At 43.6% G+C, this 16990-nt stretch overlaps 1 protein-coding gene across 1 annotated transcript; it reads left to right on the top strand.

The window, feature by feature from the left end:
* The first annotated feature begins 214 nt into the window (after positions 1 to 214).
* Positions 215 to 13222, top strand: LOC114910242 (ATP-binding cassette sub-family G member 2-like). Its single transcript, XM_029250537.1, has 15 exons — positions 215 to 489; positions 1842 to 1901; positions 2935 to 3052; positions 3499 to 3654; positions 3973 to 4130; positions 4453 to 4604; positions 5174 to 5266; positions 5376 to 5530; positions 5980 to 6131; positions 7180 to 7269; positions 7746 to 7870; positions 10294 to 10448; positions 10595 to 10684; positions 11061 to 11113; positions 12896 to 13222. Exons 1-15 carry the CDS (start codon positions 362 to 364, stop codon positions 13041 to 13043), a joined length of 1833 nt encoding a protein of 610 aa, XP_029106370.1. The 5' UTR covers positions 215 to 361; the 3' UTR covers positions 13044 to 13222.
* Positions 13223 to 16990: the final 3768 nt, after the last annotated feature.

Below are 16990 nucleotides of genomic sequence, written 5' to 3'. Positions count from 1 at the left end.
GTGCACATGACATAATATCATCATTGTCTTTTAGTGACAAAGCGTTAGATGTTCCAGACAGGAGTGTTGGCAATGATCCACCCGTGGCTTCACGCTCTCAGTGACGTTCCTCCTGAATCCAAAGTACAAGCTTATGTACACAAAGAGTCGGGCACAAAGGAAGGAAAACATATTTACTAGTTCTGAACTTCAAGTAATGTGGATTAGACAGGATTAGAGCTTCACTTGGCTGGGATGATCTTCAGAAGGGTGTGAGCAGGAAACACTGAAATGCTGCTGTAACATAGGACCAGTGACAGGCATCGCTTTAGACAACGGAGCTGGACACGAGACTTCACTTTCTGAATCGTACCCTCTGGTCATGGAAGAGTGCAGCATGGACCTGTATGGACCCACCCTGACCTTCCAGAACCTTTGCTACTGCATCACAGAGAAGCAGGGATTCTTCTGCAGGAAGGGACACAAGAAGGATGTCCTGAAGGATGTCAGGTGTGTAAGAGACATGCATTCGGTGGTCACAAAGGGTTATAATGTTAGAACTTGGACAACAGTGCCATTTTGGGAAGGAATGTCTTCACTTTTTGCTATTTTACATATTTAACAATCCCTTTCCCCATCATAAATTAAGGTCTTTTGTAGTTTTTATTGTTACTTTGACACTGCATGTTCTAGAAAGTTCTAAAATTGAAAGCACCTGTGTAACTGTTAAATTTCCATAAGCAATGACTAAAAGAACTTGGATAACTTTTGTTTTGAGAGAAAGCAGAGATGGACGGATGAATATATCATACCATAAAATAAAGTTAGACTTCCTGCCTTTGGACCCAAAGGTCATGGGTTTGAATACCAACCCCAGCTGTAGTACCCTTCAGCAAGGTACTCACCTTAAATTGCTCCAGCTGTACAAATGATAGTAGGATGCAGTGGCCTCGTGGGTTCAACCAGTGCCTGCTGTGTGGTGGGTCTGGGGTTTAATCCCTGCTTGGGGTGCCTTCGGCTAGACTGGCACTCTGTTCTGTGTGTTTCCTCTCCCTTTCGGACTTGCGCCCTGTGTTTCTGGGTTAGGCTCCGGTTTGCCGCAACCCTGCTCAAGCAAGTGGTTTCAGACTGTGTGTGTATAAATGGGTATATACTTGAAGGTAGCTTTAATATTGTAAGCTGCTTTGGAGAAAAGTGTAGGCTAAATGAGTAAATGTAAATTTTGTATTTAAGTTTTATTGTGCCTCATCTCAGATTCTCAAAAAAAAACAATTGTCTAAAGAAACTATCAGTTCCAGCAAAGTGAAGGCAGCTGAATTCCTACAACTCTCAACTGGCGAGCTCAGTGATATGTTGCTGTTTACACACACACACACACACACACACACACACACACACACTCTTTGATAGGGAATTATTATTTTAATAACGGAGACTTAATATGTTAATATGAGACAGATATGTGGCACAGCACAACCAGCTCACAAGCTCTGCTTCTTTTTTGCCACTTCTCATGTCCCAAAACTAAATTTACATATGTAGTGTGAATCATGCATATCTTAAGTAAGTCACTTGTTCTATAACATTACAGTGGGTGGAACGAAAGGACTTGAATTCTGAGTTTTTTTAGGGGTGAGGATTTGCTGATTTTTGACAGTTTTCAAGCGTCCTTGCTGAATTTATCTTTCAAGATCTATATCAGTTGCACGATTTCCAGCAGCTGCTGCCTTATGGGAAATAACTCATAACAATGAAAAAGGTCAGAATTTTACTGTAGTTTCAGGATCCCAGTGGATCACGTGTCGGTGTTCGTTAATTTTCCAGTGCTGAATTCAGTCAGATAAGACTTTTGTCTGTTGTAGTGGGATCATGAAGCCCGGGATGAACGCTATCATGGGCCCCACTGGAAGTGGAAAAACCTCGTGAGTAAATTTGTGTTATAATTGTAATATCACAGAATGGATTGCATAGTAACACAGGATTATAATTGTTATAATTACAGAGTTATTGTGCAGTCCATGCTGTGACAATACTAAAAAAAAGCAAAAAAAACTGGTTTCTCCCCAGCTGCTCTCTTAAATCACAACCAAAACTCCTTTCTTCATGATGTTAGAGTTAGGTTAACTAATCTTACAAATCTTGCAAAGAAATCTATTTTAATGTTGGGGTGTACACCAGAAGTTCCATCTGTAAACATATGGATGATGGAAGTGTTTAAATGTCTCCCACTTGAAAAATTGACATTTGATTTGCATCACAACTGTAATGAATTCTGGAATATATGTTCACCCTTATGAAAGTTATTGGAAAGTGCTCAATAATCATGACTGTGTTATATTGTTATCTATTGACCCTGAGCTCCTGCTCTATATATGTGGACATATTTGCATTTGCTCTTTGTATTCTTTTTTGCAACCTGTTGTAACCCTCTGCTGTTTTAAAGACCAATAAAATAAGCATAACACAGTACATTGTAAATCATTGTTACATAAAGTATTGGTGCTGAGGAGTTAATAGTAAGGGGGTGCGGTGGTGCAGTGGGTTGGACCGGGTCCTGCTCTCCTGTGGGTCTGGGGTTTGAATCCCACTTGGGGTGCCTTGCGATGGACTGGCGTCCCGTCCTGGGTGTGTTCACTCCGGCCTTACGCCCTGTGTTGCCGGGTTAGGCTCCGGTTCCCTGCGACCCCGTATGGGACAAGCGGTTCAGAAAGTGTGTGTGTGTGTGTGTGTGTGTGTGTGTGTGTGTGTGTGTGTGTGTTAACAGTAACCACTTATTTTATTGAAAATTAGTGTTTGTAATAACTTCACCCAAAGTAACATTGTCTTTTGTTTATCTAAAGTGTCATATTTTTTCACCTTTGCTTTTTGAATAGATTCCAATTGTGTAGTGAAACTGAAACTGACAAAGGGCTCCACCCTTTCTGAAGAGATCATTATCACATTCTCCTTGTGCAGGTTGCTGGATGTCATAGCAGGGAGGAAGGACCCTCAAGGACTTTGCTCTGGTGAGGTGTTGGTGGACAGCAAAGTTGTGACTTCTGACTTGAGACTAAGTTCTGCCTATGTTGTTCAGGTGAGCGGCTTCTGGCGTTAAGATGAGGTCAAAGGTCACCTGGCAATATAAGACCACAAGAAACGTTCTTTCAGATTTGACCTGATCTTTGATATATATATATATATATATATATATATATATATATATATATGACATAAGAGCATGTTAGTCAATCAGGTAAAAATGAGGTTATGAAACACCAGTAATGTGGTTATGTAAGGTTTATTTTTTAAAAATACTCTTATTTTTTTCTGACAATCATCACGTTATCAGCAGCCTTTGTGCTCAAACCATGTGACAACCACCTGTCACGTCCAGTAGGCAAATTGCCGCCAAGCTCCAGTAACTGGCAGAAGCTTTTTATTTTCCCATTCTGTCGTGAAACTCTTGAACATTCTCGTAATTTGGGGGTCCATCCCTCTAAATATCCTTGTTGCACTCTGTGTTTCTCTCATTCATACCAGGATGACATTCTCATGGGCACTCTGACAGTCAGGGAGAACTTGGCCTTTTCTGTTAATCTGCGACTTCCTCCAGACCAGTTCTCCTCCCAAGACAAGGTGTTCAGAGTCAACAATGTTCTCGAGGAGTTGTGCTTGCAGGATTGTGCAGATACCAAGGTATTTCCAAACATGGCACACACACACCGGCATACATAGTGCCATTTTGTACAGCACAGACACACAAATGTAAATTGACCTGAGAAGAAAACAGGAGATGTATCACGCATGTAAGACAACTTAGCGTAAACAAATAGGGTCATCTCCCAAAATTCACCCGTTCAGGTTACTAGAATTCAACTTTACAGGGTCTTTCATTAAATACCTCGTGCATTGCCTTCATAAGGAGGAGGAAGAGTGTGTTGCACAGACCCATGTAGTCATGCACACAAGCTATTGCTCACCACAGTCCATCGACACACAGCTGTGGTTCTCCAGATTGGGACAGAATTTCTACGAGGAATTTCCGGAGGAGAGAGGAAGAGGTGCAGCATTGGGATGGAGCTCATCACGTCCCCATCACTACTCTTCCTTGATGAGCCCACCACTGGCCTGGATGCCAACACTGCCAACTCCATCATTGCTCTGCTTCAGAGGTCATTCTCATCTCTCTTCATGTCTTTAGAGCCTTATACGTATTATTATGATATTCTTATTTAGCTAACACTTGTGCTCAAGTTTACTTCCGTTGTTACATTAGGAAGCTTCCGGTGATTTACTAATGTTCACTGTGACAGTTTAGAGTAAATATCTTACTGAAGGTTACTACAGTAGAAGGTGGGATTCAAACCCAAAATTTTCAGATGGCAAGATGTTCCCTACATTAATGAAACAAACATTTATTCGCCATATTCTACTGGTGACCATTTACAAGAGTCATGCTCAAGCCTCCTGTAAATTTTTGTGTTCTAACTGCAGACTGTCGAGGAATGGGAAGACAATCATCTTCTCCATCCACCAGCCGCGATTCTCCATCTTCCGGCAGTTTGACCATCTAACCCTCATGAACAAGGGAGAGATCATCTATGCTGGGCCGGCAAACCAGGCTGTTGGGTACTTTGAGGATCTCGGTAAGGATTTGGAGAGTGAGAGAATGACATTACTGGATGGTAGAACGAGGTAAGTGTGGGGGCTCAAAGCCCCAATGTGGCTGACAGTAAAAGAGACTAGAGTGGGACACTGAGGAACATAAAATTAATCTCAAACCTTAATAAATACACATACAGCTATCTACAAAGTGGGAGTTGACTTTGGGTGTGAAGGTCATCAGTGATGGAAACCCTTTTTCACATCACTCCTCCTCTTCTGTTCTTGGGAAAAAATGGTGTGAGTGCATGCAAGCCAAGAATATCCAGGGGACGGTTTTGCTATATCAAACACACACACACACACATTTTTCCGGAGGTTGGAAAAGGCTTTAAAAATAGAGCTTAAAATATGAAGATCAGATGGACAGTTAATTTAGGAAGGTCAGAAGATCCAATAGCAGAAGAACTCAAAGGGTGGTGGCGCTCTGCGGTGAATTACCATTAACTGAAGCGTTACTTTCTGCCTCTGCAATTAAATAAAAATATTTTTTTAATAATGTGATTTCTTTGATTTTGGTATTTTCCAAGACAATGTCTTTGTGCTTTTGCAGGATACAAATGCGAAGTGTTTAACAACCCTGCTGATTTCTTCTTGGACGTCATAAACGGAGAGATCGACCCTGTGCTTGGATTACCTGATGCAGGTGGAAACTCAGCTCACGTTGTGTTTCAGTCCAGTGTTAATGCAAGGAATGCACATCATTGCACTCTTTTTCTCCACTCTGCTTCTGTCTTCTTGGCTTGGTTGTCCAGTCTCGGGAGGAGAGGGCTCCCTGTCCCAGCTGTACCGGCAGTCACACTTCTGCAGGCAGCTGACAGAGCAACTAAAGCAGATGAAGCAGGCGGTGGAGCCTAGCGTGACGGCAGTGAGAGAACAGTCAAGCTACGCGACACCCTTCCTCTACCAGGTATCACTTCTGACCTCTCCACTCAAAGGTGCTGAAGTCCAAGGGAGGAGATACAATACAAAGCAGAGCTTGCACTTTTTTACATGTTTATAGAGCATGGTAGTTGTCACAATTTCAGTTCAGGGTAAGTATTACAGCTGAAGGTGAGAGTTGAGCCTAGGACTTTCACAGCAGAAAAATAAAATGTAATGGGGAAAACTGAATAAGACATAAATGAATACCACATCATGACTAATATAATATAGGAAAATTAAAAACTGAAATAATAATAACATAAGAATAAATTATAACGAAATTGAAAAAGTAAGTACACTCTAAACTCAAACATATTAAGGTAAATTTTCTATGGGGTTTTGAAAGAACTCCATATAAGGGCTGTGAAATCTTCTTATGTGTGTCTTTCGGCGCATATGAGTAGTTGGGAGTGTATAAATATAGCAATTTTTCAGCTACGTGTGGTTTGTGGCCGCACTGTGAAGAACATCTTGAGGAACCCACAGACGTCTTATGCACAGCTCATTCTCAACATCATCTTTGCTGTGCTGGTGGGTCTGATCTACTTCCAAATTCCTCACACCCTCCCCGAAGCACTGCAAAACAGGTAATATTGCACCACTGTACCAGCAAGCAAAACCCATTATGTAACCCCAGATTTACATTTACATTTCCATTTACACTTATTCATTTAGCAGACGCTTTTCTCCAAAGCGACGTACAGCTCATAGAAATGCACATCGCATTGGAAAAAGGCGTCACATTTCTCACCATTGATTCAACTTCCCCCACACTGTCATTGTCTGCATTGTACAACACTGTATCCTTGACTTTTATAACACAAATAGAAGCAGATCTTGTCCTCTGAGTCATCCCGCCCACACATTTTCATAATTTGCTAACTGTTTAATTTCCTACCCTTTCAAAAATGCATACATGCGAAATATTACAACCTTTATGTCTTCTGCCCATGTTCTATATATGTGGACGTATTTCCTGTTTCTTGGACCACTGTTTTTTTTTTTTTATGTTGTTGTGACCCAGGATGGTCATAAAACTAATGAATAAACATTCATACAACCATCCACTATCAATAATTGCTTGGCCATTGCATCGTTGCAGTGGTCCACAGTCTATCCAAGAAACATAGGGTGTGATGCACAGTACATCTGTCCTGGGTGAGATTCTAGTCCATGATGGGGCAAACACACTGTGGGCAATTTATAGTCGCCAGTTCACCTGAAACACATATCTTTAGATTGTGGGAGGAAACCAGAGCACTTGGAGGAAACCCACATGAACACATGGAGACCTTGCAAACTCCACAGGCTAAGCTGAATTCAATCCCCTGTCTAAATGCAGAGCCCAGCCACCTATTAAAAACTTTCACAGAAAACAATATAATTGTTTTCATACGTTCATGCATCTGGGCTGCAGTGACAGCAGTTTTTCTAATTGACTCAGGGGTTTTCTTGAGTTACTAAGAAGGAATTCCCAAAGACATGACTCACTGTTATCCGCCGTTGCCCTATTCTTCACCCATCCATTTTATGGCTTCATTGCTTGTGTTATCAGATATGTCTTCTCTACTTTGGTGATCCACCCTTGTCGCTCACACAAGCGGGTAACACTCATGGTGTGTTTCCTACGAGCAGGATAGGAGCGTTCTTCTTTCTCATCATCAACATGGTCTTCGGAAACCTGTCTGCAGTAGAGCTCTTTATTAATGAGAGAGCTCTTTTCATGTAAGCATGATAAACATATGTTTCTCTTCTGGTTTGCCATTCTTGTGTACAGTGTCTGTGTTGCTGCCAGTTACAGTGTATTTTATTTTCACTCCTTTTACAATAATCGTCCCTTTATTGTATTCATTAAAAATGTAATTTAAAAAAAAATTCTTTTATTTACCGATCATTGTTTGGAGTTGAGGGGGTGCGGTGGCGCAGTGGGTTGGACCGGGTCCTGCTCTCCGGTGGGTCTGGGGTTTGAGTCCCGCTTGGGGTGCCTTGCGACGGACTGGCGTCCCGTCCTGGGTGTGTCCCCTGCCCCTCCGGCCTTACGCCCTGTGTTGCCGGGTAGGCTCCGGTTCCCCCGTGACCCCGTATGGGATGAGCGGTTCTGAAAGTGTGTGTGTGTGTGTGTGTGTGTGTGTTTGGAGTGATAATGTGTTTTTATGTTTAAAGTACTAATGGAGTCCCTCTGAATTCTCTCCATCCCACAGCCACGAGAACTCCAGTGGATATTATCGCACTTCTGTCTACTTCCTGTCCAAGGTGTTTGCAGATCTTGTCCCTAATCGCATCGTTCCAGTATTTATTTTCTCCAGCATTGCTTACTATATGATGGGTGAGTGGGAGTGCCAGATCTCCCTGTGCTCATCCTTCAAATTTACTGTTACCTAGAAGCCCACAGTTCACACTTTCGAAATATCCCCAATAAAAAAAACTAGACTCGGAATTCTTTCTCACATTCACAGATTTACCACACAATTTGTCCAACATTTAAAATGGAGGAATAATTTTCTTATTGGATTTTAGTAATTTTAGAGTAAGTAACTTGTTGTATGGTACTATAGTGGAAGGGATTCAAACATGGGTCCCTCTGCCTGTACCAAACACACAAACGCACTTTTCCTTTTCACACTACCAATCCCTGGTTATCTTCTTACTCTAAGCATTCACCCAATTCCTGACAAATCACTTTCTAAATTCACTGAACCTACATTACAAATATGTCTTCACCTAAGACTATTACCATAAAACCCAGTAAACGCACACATCTTTATTCCTCATTCATACAGTACACACTCTTAGATTTATTCGTTTACATTTACTCATTTGCCAGACACTTCATAGCAACTTGCCGCTCCAAGTGAACAAAAGTGCATTTTACACCCATTAAACAAGCGGCTGCCTTTAAAGCTGACAGGAAATAAAAAAGCAATTGTGATAAGAAAAGTGATAGATAATGCAGAACAGGTTTATGTGGCCAACAGGAGACCAAGAAAGAAGTGAGTATGAAAGAGATATGTTTTGAAACCCTCCATGAATGTTGAAAGGAGCTCAGCAGTTCTGCGAAAGATAGGAAGCTCATTCCACCACAATATATTCAAAGCTGTGACCTTTGGGCTTTTGATTTTAGACCTCTCGTGCATGGGTTCACCAAGCAGCCAGAGGTGGAGGAGTATAGCATTGTCCTTGGGTTGCAAAGAGTGATCAGGGCCTCTAGGTATCGAGAAGTACATCTGTTGATTGCATTGTAGACCATAACCAGACTGTTGAACTTGGTTCAAGCAGTTACAGGAATCCAGTAGAGAGAGACGAAGTGAGGAGATACGTAGAAATGCTTTGGCCAGTCCAACATACCTCACACAGTGGCATTTTGCATCAACTAGAAAGGTTTAATGGCAGAAGTTGGAAGATCAGACAAGAGGGTGTTGCAGTAGCTGGCAGTAAACGAGTGAAATTAGAGAGCTGCTAAGTTTGATAACAAGTTAGGTCCTAGTTGCTAGGAGTTGAAGGATCTTTGAGAGGTTGAGTTGTAGGTGGTGGTCAGTCATCCAAGAAGAGATGTCTGAGAGGCAAACTGTGATATAAGAGAATATGTCTGAAGTGACTAAGAGAAAAGGGAAGAAGAGCTGGGTATCAACAGTATAACAGTGATAGGAGGACCTCATGACAGAGCCAAGGGAAGAGGTGTCATTGGAGAAGAGTAAAGGCCCTTGTGGAACACCAGCTGAGAGCGATTGATGGGGGAAACAGGGAGCCATGCCAAAGACCCTCTTAGGATTTGTCTGACAGATATGAATGAAACCATTTCAGTGCTGATGCTTTGATACCAGTATGTCAAAGACAGGAAAGCAGGATCTAGTAGTTAACAGTGTCAAGTGCAACATGGAAGTTGAGTAGAATGAGGACCAAGGGCAGGAAGGCCACTCTAGTTGACTGAAGAGCTTCTGACCTGCAAGAAAGGCAGTCTCGGTGGAATGGCTGACCTCAAATCCAGACTGAGCACCATCAAAGAGATAATTCTGGGTAAATAATACATGTACGTTGCATGTTCAAGAGTTTCTGAGAAAAAAACAAAAGAAGAGAGAAACTAGCCTGAAATTATCAACTAAGTTTGGGTCCAGCGAGGATTTCTCATAAAGTGATGAGAAACGGGAAGTTAAAGATAGATGGGAAGGAACCACAGAAAAACAAGGAGTTAATGATAGTAGAGATCACAAAAAAAGTCTGGCACGGAGAAAATGGGGGCTCTATGTGTGAGCAGAGATTTCACCTTGAGTGAGGAAAATAAATGCAGGGAATGAGGCTTGGCGAGGAGTCCGAACACAGATGGGGTACACTTACATTTTTTTAGTTAGCTGACACTTTCTGCCCAAAGAAACTTACAGTTATTTATCCATTTATAGAGATGGGAAATTTTACTGGAGCAATTTAAGGTTAGTACTTTTCTGAAGGTTGCTTCAACTACAGGGGGGATTTGAATGTGCAACCTTTGGGTCCAAATAAAGCAAATCTAATCACTACGTTACTAGCTGTCCAGGTGTAGGTACACTTATCACATAGCATAATAATACTAATTCTGCAACATTTTTAAAACATATTCTTCCTCCACATACAAAGTGAATTCACTCTCCACAACTCCAAGCCCACAACAGAAATGGCAATGAGACTGATGAAGTGCTGCCATCAATCACTTGGACAGTGACTACAGTATAAAATGCAGCAGTCTGGACCAACATGTTCATGTTCCTTCTCTCTCAGGACTGAAGACAGATGTTGAGGCCTTCCTCTTGTTTGCTCTCACTATGAGCCTGGTGAGCCTGTCAGCTGTGGGTCTTGCCTTCCTGGTGAGTGCCAGCGTGTCCTCCTTTGCCATGGCGAACATCCTCATCGCTCTGCCCTTCGTCTTTATGATGGTGAGATCCGACAAATACAGGAAATCTTAGTTTTCCTGATGATACTGATGGCCATAATGATGATAAAGGTTGTTCAACCATTAAATCTTGTAAGGTGGCTGCCACCATGGGTCAGCACTTTATTGCCAGTCTGTCTACTCCCCCAGGTTTTTGGTGGCTTCCTTGTGAACCTTAACTCCATGCTCAGCTGGATGTCATGGATGAAATGGGCCAGCATATTTCGCTATGGACTGGAGGTGAAAGGAAATTGAATCTTAAATCTACTACGCATTCTTCTTCTCCCTTTTACAGAGAACTTGAATTTCTTCAAGGAAAAGTCAGATGGACATGCATGATATCGTTAGTTTCTCATCTTGGAAATATAGGGGTTCAGTGGGTGGCACTATGACCTCCTGGGTAGTGGGGTTCATATCCAGCCCTAGTTCTGTTTTTGAGAAGCACGCACCTTCCGAGACATACTGTAGGTGTTTCACATATATAAACTTTATCTTCTTGAGGTAGCAACTCATTAGGAATATATCCATGTAGTTATTCGCAGGTATCTGCACTGAAGTATCTTCGTTGAAAGGTTAGACTTCCTTTTTTTGTACTTTTCTGTTTTTCCTCACGTAGGCAGTGACTATCAACGAGATGAGGGGCCAGGTGTTCACCGATAACTATACAGTGTAAGTCCCAACTCTCTCTGTTTCATGCAATAAGCAACAAGGATGTTTTACCTTTAAAGACATTAAGAGCATTGATATATACCTATTCCTCACATAAAGGGGGTGCGGTGGCGCAGTGGGTTGGACCGCAGTCCTGCTGTCCGGTGGGTCTGGGGTTCGAGTCCCGCTTGGGGTACCTTGCGACGGACTGGCGTCCCGTCCTGGGTGTGTCCCCTTCCCCCTCAGGCCTTACGCCCTGTGTTGCCGGGTAGGCTCCGGTTCCCCGTGACCCCGTACGGGACAAGCGGTTCTGAAAATGTGTGTGTGTGTGTGTATTCCTCACATAAGAGGGTGATTTGTTCCATGAAATCACCCCATTTGGTGAATTCCTGTTGTGTGGGGATCAAATGGCCATAATTTTTTATAGAAAATGGTATTTGGGCAAAAATATGTCACCTAAAATCACACAGAATTTAGCTTTTTGAATAAAAATTGTCATGTCGTATTCAGGGATCCAGCCGGCGGGCTCAGCTGCAGGTGTGTTCAGTTGGGCAGGTGATTAGGGGCATGACAATAATGACAATTCCCAGATTTTTTGTAATGTTTTTACAAAGGATGCTTGTTTGAGGGTGCTATTGGGGAGGTATGTTAACAGAAAATGTTAAAGTATTGCAGGGTGCACCCTAGACAGAGGCCTCTTGATAATTTGGCTTAGAGATGTTAATGAAAATGTTCACAATTAAAAATTCAGTATTACTCTGCAGTACAAATGGCTTGATCATTTGGTATCATGAACACTGAAAGTCATATTAGAGGAAAATGTTTGCTATATTACATAATAGAAATAGTAGTGTTGAATATGATATTTCAGTTATTTATATTTATCTTAATTGGTGGTTATGACTGGCTGAGACTGTCAGGTAGGAATATATAGCTGCTGTTAAAGAAGTAGTTTGATCATGTTGAAAATTTGAAGGAAAATAACACCATTTGAGGGACAAAAACATGTCCAAATTAGAACACTATTGCTCTATCACTGTTCCAAAATGTCTGATAGAAGCCTTTGTGCAGAATTACATATTAGTTGCGGAAGATAAAACGGTCATGTATCAGGCCTTTGTACTGAAAAACACCCTTTGTGTAAAAAGCCCATTCTTAAATGAACTGAGTTTGTATTTACATATAGTTGCGCTGGTGTTATTGATGCGTGGGACCTCATTGTGTGAGGGCTGAGTGTGTCACAATATAGACAACATTTCTAATGGATTATACTTTATTTGCTATATTATTACCATAGTATGTGGAGGGCGGGAGCACAGTGGTGCAGTGTGTTTGGCTGGGGCCTGCTCCCTGGTGGGTCCTGGGTTCAAGTCCTGCTTAGGGTGCCTTGTGATGGACTGGTGTCTCATCCTGAGTGTGTCCCCTCCAGCTGTACTCCCTGTGTTGCTGGGTTAGGCCCTGGTTTGCTGTAACCCTCCTTGGGAGAAGTGATTGTAGTGTGGGTATGTGTTATCATAGCAAAACAAAAGTGGTTGGAGCTACTCCCTTTGGGTCCATAAGTTGCAGGTTTGATCTCCACCTCTGGATGTCATACCCTTGAGCAAAGTACTTGCCCATAATTGTTCCAGTAAAATTACCCAGCTCTGTAAATGGGTAAATAATTTTAACCTTAACAGTGTAAGTTGCTTTGGAGAAAAATATCAGCTAAATTAATTGATTCCATATGATCATTTCAGCTCTGTGAAATGTTTCTATATTTTACTGTTACTTTTTATTTTTCTGTTTTTTCACCTCACCTGCCAGCTTGACAGGAGAAATGTACTTGAAGATGCAAGGCATTGACTACAGCCTCTGGGGCTTTTGGCAGAATGAGATTGCCCTGCTGGGCATCATGTCGGTGTGCATGCTGCTGGCCTACATCCAGCTGCTCAGGATCAACCGCTGGAAGTGAAGAAGCTCAGCAGTTTACAAACTTACCAATCAAGCTACCAACTTTTCTACTACTTCACAAATACTTACGCCACCTGCTGTAAAATCATGGAGGGAGCATCTGGTATTACCGAAAAATACGGAATTAAACTTAAATACAAAATAAACTAGGATATTATGATATTTTCATACCATCCTACTCCGAAGCATCCTTTTTGTTACATGATCTAGCTACTCAGAGTTCGATAAATAATTTTTTTGAATACATTTACACAGTGAAAAATAAAAATGCTTTAGTTCAGATATCTGATTCTACTACTTGTACTGTTGTTTTATAAAGGCATGTAGGGCTATTGCTCAGCACCAGCTGTGAAGAGTCAACTGATTACTAGGTGTTGTGGTGGTTTTGTTATCACTGTATTGCCCTTAACAAAACTGGTAAATCCCCCTCATTGCTGCCTTGTGGCTGGTCACTGCCCGGACCAGAAACACCCTGATGTGTCATCAAAATCAATGTTTAAAAAAAATAATTAAATTTTTATCTTTAATAAATTCATGGCTAAATTGATGCTTTTATTGGTGACTTTGGTGTTAATGTAAGTTCTTTATACACAACTTTATACAGTATCGATATAGACACTAGTGGTTTCTTTGGCTTTTGACGGTGAGGTTCAACTGTTTTTTGTTCCGAGCTTCATGTCTTGTGTATGCTCCTGTGCTTTTTTCATCAGATCTTGGTTTTTGTCACATCCTGGGGATCCTCCCTGTGGACAAGCCTCCCCACGTGCCGCATTTTCTTCCCTTGTTCAGCAATTCACTCCACATACACATTGCATCTAGTTAGAGCAGCAGGTTCCGTAGTGGTTAGTTCCATCACCTTTAGCCTCAGAGGACTCAGGTTCAAATCTCACCTCCTGCTCTAATACCCTTATCAAGGTACTTGGCCTCAAAATATGTCTGGTTTTTGTTTAAAAAGGTAAATAAGTAACTTCGGAGCAAAGCGTCAACTAAATAGACCGCAAGCAACACACTGTTAGCAAATGCTCAAGATGGTTAGCTCTGCTATTGAGGTAAAGGAGTATCATCTTAATGTGAACCACAAAAGAAACAGTGAGGTTAGGTTATATTAACTGAACCTCTACATTTTCAGAAGCAGCAACTGAACTAAATAAAATTATAAGTCAATTAATATTTATTCATTTAGCTGATGCTTTTCTCCAAAGCGACTTACAATGTTAAGCTACCTACAGTTATTTACCCATTTCTACAGCTGGGCAATTTTACAATAAGTACCTTGCTACTCCAGCAAAAGGTGGGATTTGCACATGATTTGCATCTTTAGGTGCAAAGGCAATAGTTTCAACCCCTACACTACCAGCTGCCCCTATTAGTTAATAAATAACATCATTAATCATCATTAATCAATGAATAAATAAGAAGCATTTGTACATAGACGTACATTTTTCGTAATTTATTACAGTTAAAAAATTCAGACTTTCAAAAGCACATACTTTTTCAGACATTTTGTTTACTAAGACTAAATAGAACAAAAACAAGCCCTTGAGGTGGGTCCTAAGGACCAGGACTGAGAAGCAGTGCTCCAAATCATGCTTGGAGTGGGTTGTTTCACACTGGCACCCTCTACAGCTCGTCTTTTTCCTCTTCCTCACAAAGACACGCAGCTCTCTGGCTGTTCATGAAGGACTTGCAGCCCAAGGTCCACACCATGTTAAACAGGGCATAGGCCACTGCCCCACATAGAAACACAGATTAAAAACCAATGATTACTCAAACCCGTCCGTGAACCGCCACCTTACCGTGGTGGAGGGGTTTGAGTGCCTGAATGAGTCCAGGAGCTATGTTGCCTGGGGTTATATGCCCCTGGTAGGGTCTCCCATGGCAAACAGGTCCTGGATGACAGACGAGACAAAGCGCGGTTCAAAAACCCCTTATGAAGAAAATAAAATCAAGGCTTTCGTTTACCCCGCCCGGTATGGGGTCACCGGGGCCCCACCCCGGAGCCAGGCCTGGGAGGTGAGAGGCGGCGGGCGGGTGTGGGCTTATTAATAGCCCCCCAGTTTAGCCGCCATGTGTTGGAGTCTACCCCGGTGAATGAGAGGGTCATCTCCCTGTGCCTTCGGGTTAGGGAACGGTCTCTCACTGTCGTTTGTGCTTATGCGCCTAGTGGCAGTGTAGAGTACCCGGCCTTCTTGGAGTCCCTGGAGGGTGTGCTGGAAAGCGCTCCCACTGGGGACTCTGTCGTTCTACTGGGGGACTTTAACGCCCACGTGGGCAGCGACAGTGACACCTGGAGGGGCGTGATTGGGAGGAACGGCCTCCCTGATCTGAACCCGAGCGGTGAGTTGTTATTGAATTTCTGTTTTAGTCACGGTTTATCCATAACGAACACCATGTTCATGCATAAGGGTGTCCATCAGTGCACTTGGCACCAGGACACCCTAGGTCGGAGGTCGATGATCGACTTTGTAGTCGTTTCTTCTGACCTTCGGCCATATGTCTTGGACACTCGGGTGAAGAGAGGGGCTGAGCTGTCAACTGATCACCACCTGGTGGTGAGTTGGATTCGATGGCGGGGGAAAAAACTGGACAGACCTGGCAGGCCCAAACGCATAGTGAGGGTCTGTTGGGAACGTTTGGCGGAGGCCCCTGTCAGAGAGGTCTTCAACTCCCACCTCCAACAGAGCTTCAACCAGGTCCCGAGGGAGGTGGGGGACATTGAGTCTGAATGGACTATGTTCCGCGCCTCCATTGTCAGGGCGGCGGTTCGGAGCTGCGGCCATAAGGTCTCCGGCGCCTGTCGCGGTGGCAATCCCCGAACATGGTGGTGGACACCGGAGGTAAAGGATGCCGTCAAGCTGAAGAAGGAGTTCTATCGGGCCTGGCTGGCTCATGGGACTCCTGAAGCAGCTGACGGGTACCGACGGGCCAAACGGAGCGCGGCTCTGGCAGTCGCCGCGGCAAAAACTCGGGCCTGGGAGGAGTTCGGTGAGGAAGGAGGAAGACTTTCGGTCGCCCTCAAAGAGATTCTGGCAAACCGTCCGGCGACTCAGAGGGGGGAAGCGGTGTTCCACAAACACTGTTTACAGTGGAAGTGGTGCGCTGCTGACCTGAGCTGAGGATGTCCTCAGGCAGTGGAAGGAGTACTTTGAGGATCTCCTCAATCCCTCCGACACGCCTTCCGTAGAGGAAGCTGAGGCTGGGGACTTGGAGGGGGACTCGTCCATTACCCTAGCTGAAGTTGCTGAGGTAGTCAAAAAAACTCCTCGGTGGCAAGGCTCCGGGGGTGGATGAGATCCGCCCCGAGTTTCTCAAGTCTCTGGATGTTGTGGGGCTGTCTTGGCTGACACGCCTCTGCAGCATCGCGTGGAGTTCGGGAACGGTGCCTCTGGACTGGCAGACCGGGGTGGTGGTCCCTCTTTTTAAGAAGGGGGACTGGAGATTGTGTTCCAACTACAGGGGGATCACACTCCTTAGCCTCCCTGGGAAAGTCTATGCTGGGGTACTGGAAAGGAGAATCCGACCGATAGTCGAACCTCGGATTCAGGAGGAGCAATGCGGTTTTCGCGCTGGCCGTGGAACACTGGACCAGCTCTATACCCTCACTAGGGTGCTGGAGGGTTCGTGGGAGTTTGCCCAACCAGTCCATATGTGTTTTGTGGACCTGGAGAAGGCATTCGACTGTGTCCCTCGTGGCATCCTATGGGAGGTACTTCGGGATTATGGGGTTCGGGGCTCACTGCTACGGGCTGTTCATTCCTTGTATGACCGGAGCAGGAGCTTGGTTCGCATTGCCAGCAGTAAGTCAGACCTGTTCCCGGTGCATGTTCGACTCCGCCAGGGCTGCCCTTTGTCACCGATTCTGTTCATTATCTTCATGGACAGAATTTCTAGGTGCAGCCAGGGAACGGAGGGTGTCTGTTTTGGCGGCCGCAGGATCTCGTCTCTGCT

This window comes from Scleropages formosus, chromosome 3, assembly GCF_900964775.1.
Source record: "Scleropages formosus chromosome 3, fSclFor1.1, whole genome shotgun sequence".
Taxonomy (NCBI): domain Eukaryota; kingdom Metazoa; phylum Chordata; class Actinopteri; order Osteoglossiformes; family Osteoglossidae; genus Scleropages; species Scleropages formosus.
The sequence above is the reverse complement of the archived record's forward strand: the minus strand, read 5'-3'. Positions and strand labels throughout refer to the sequence as shown.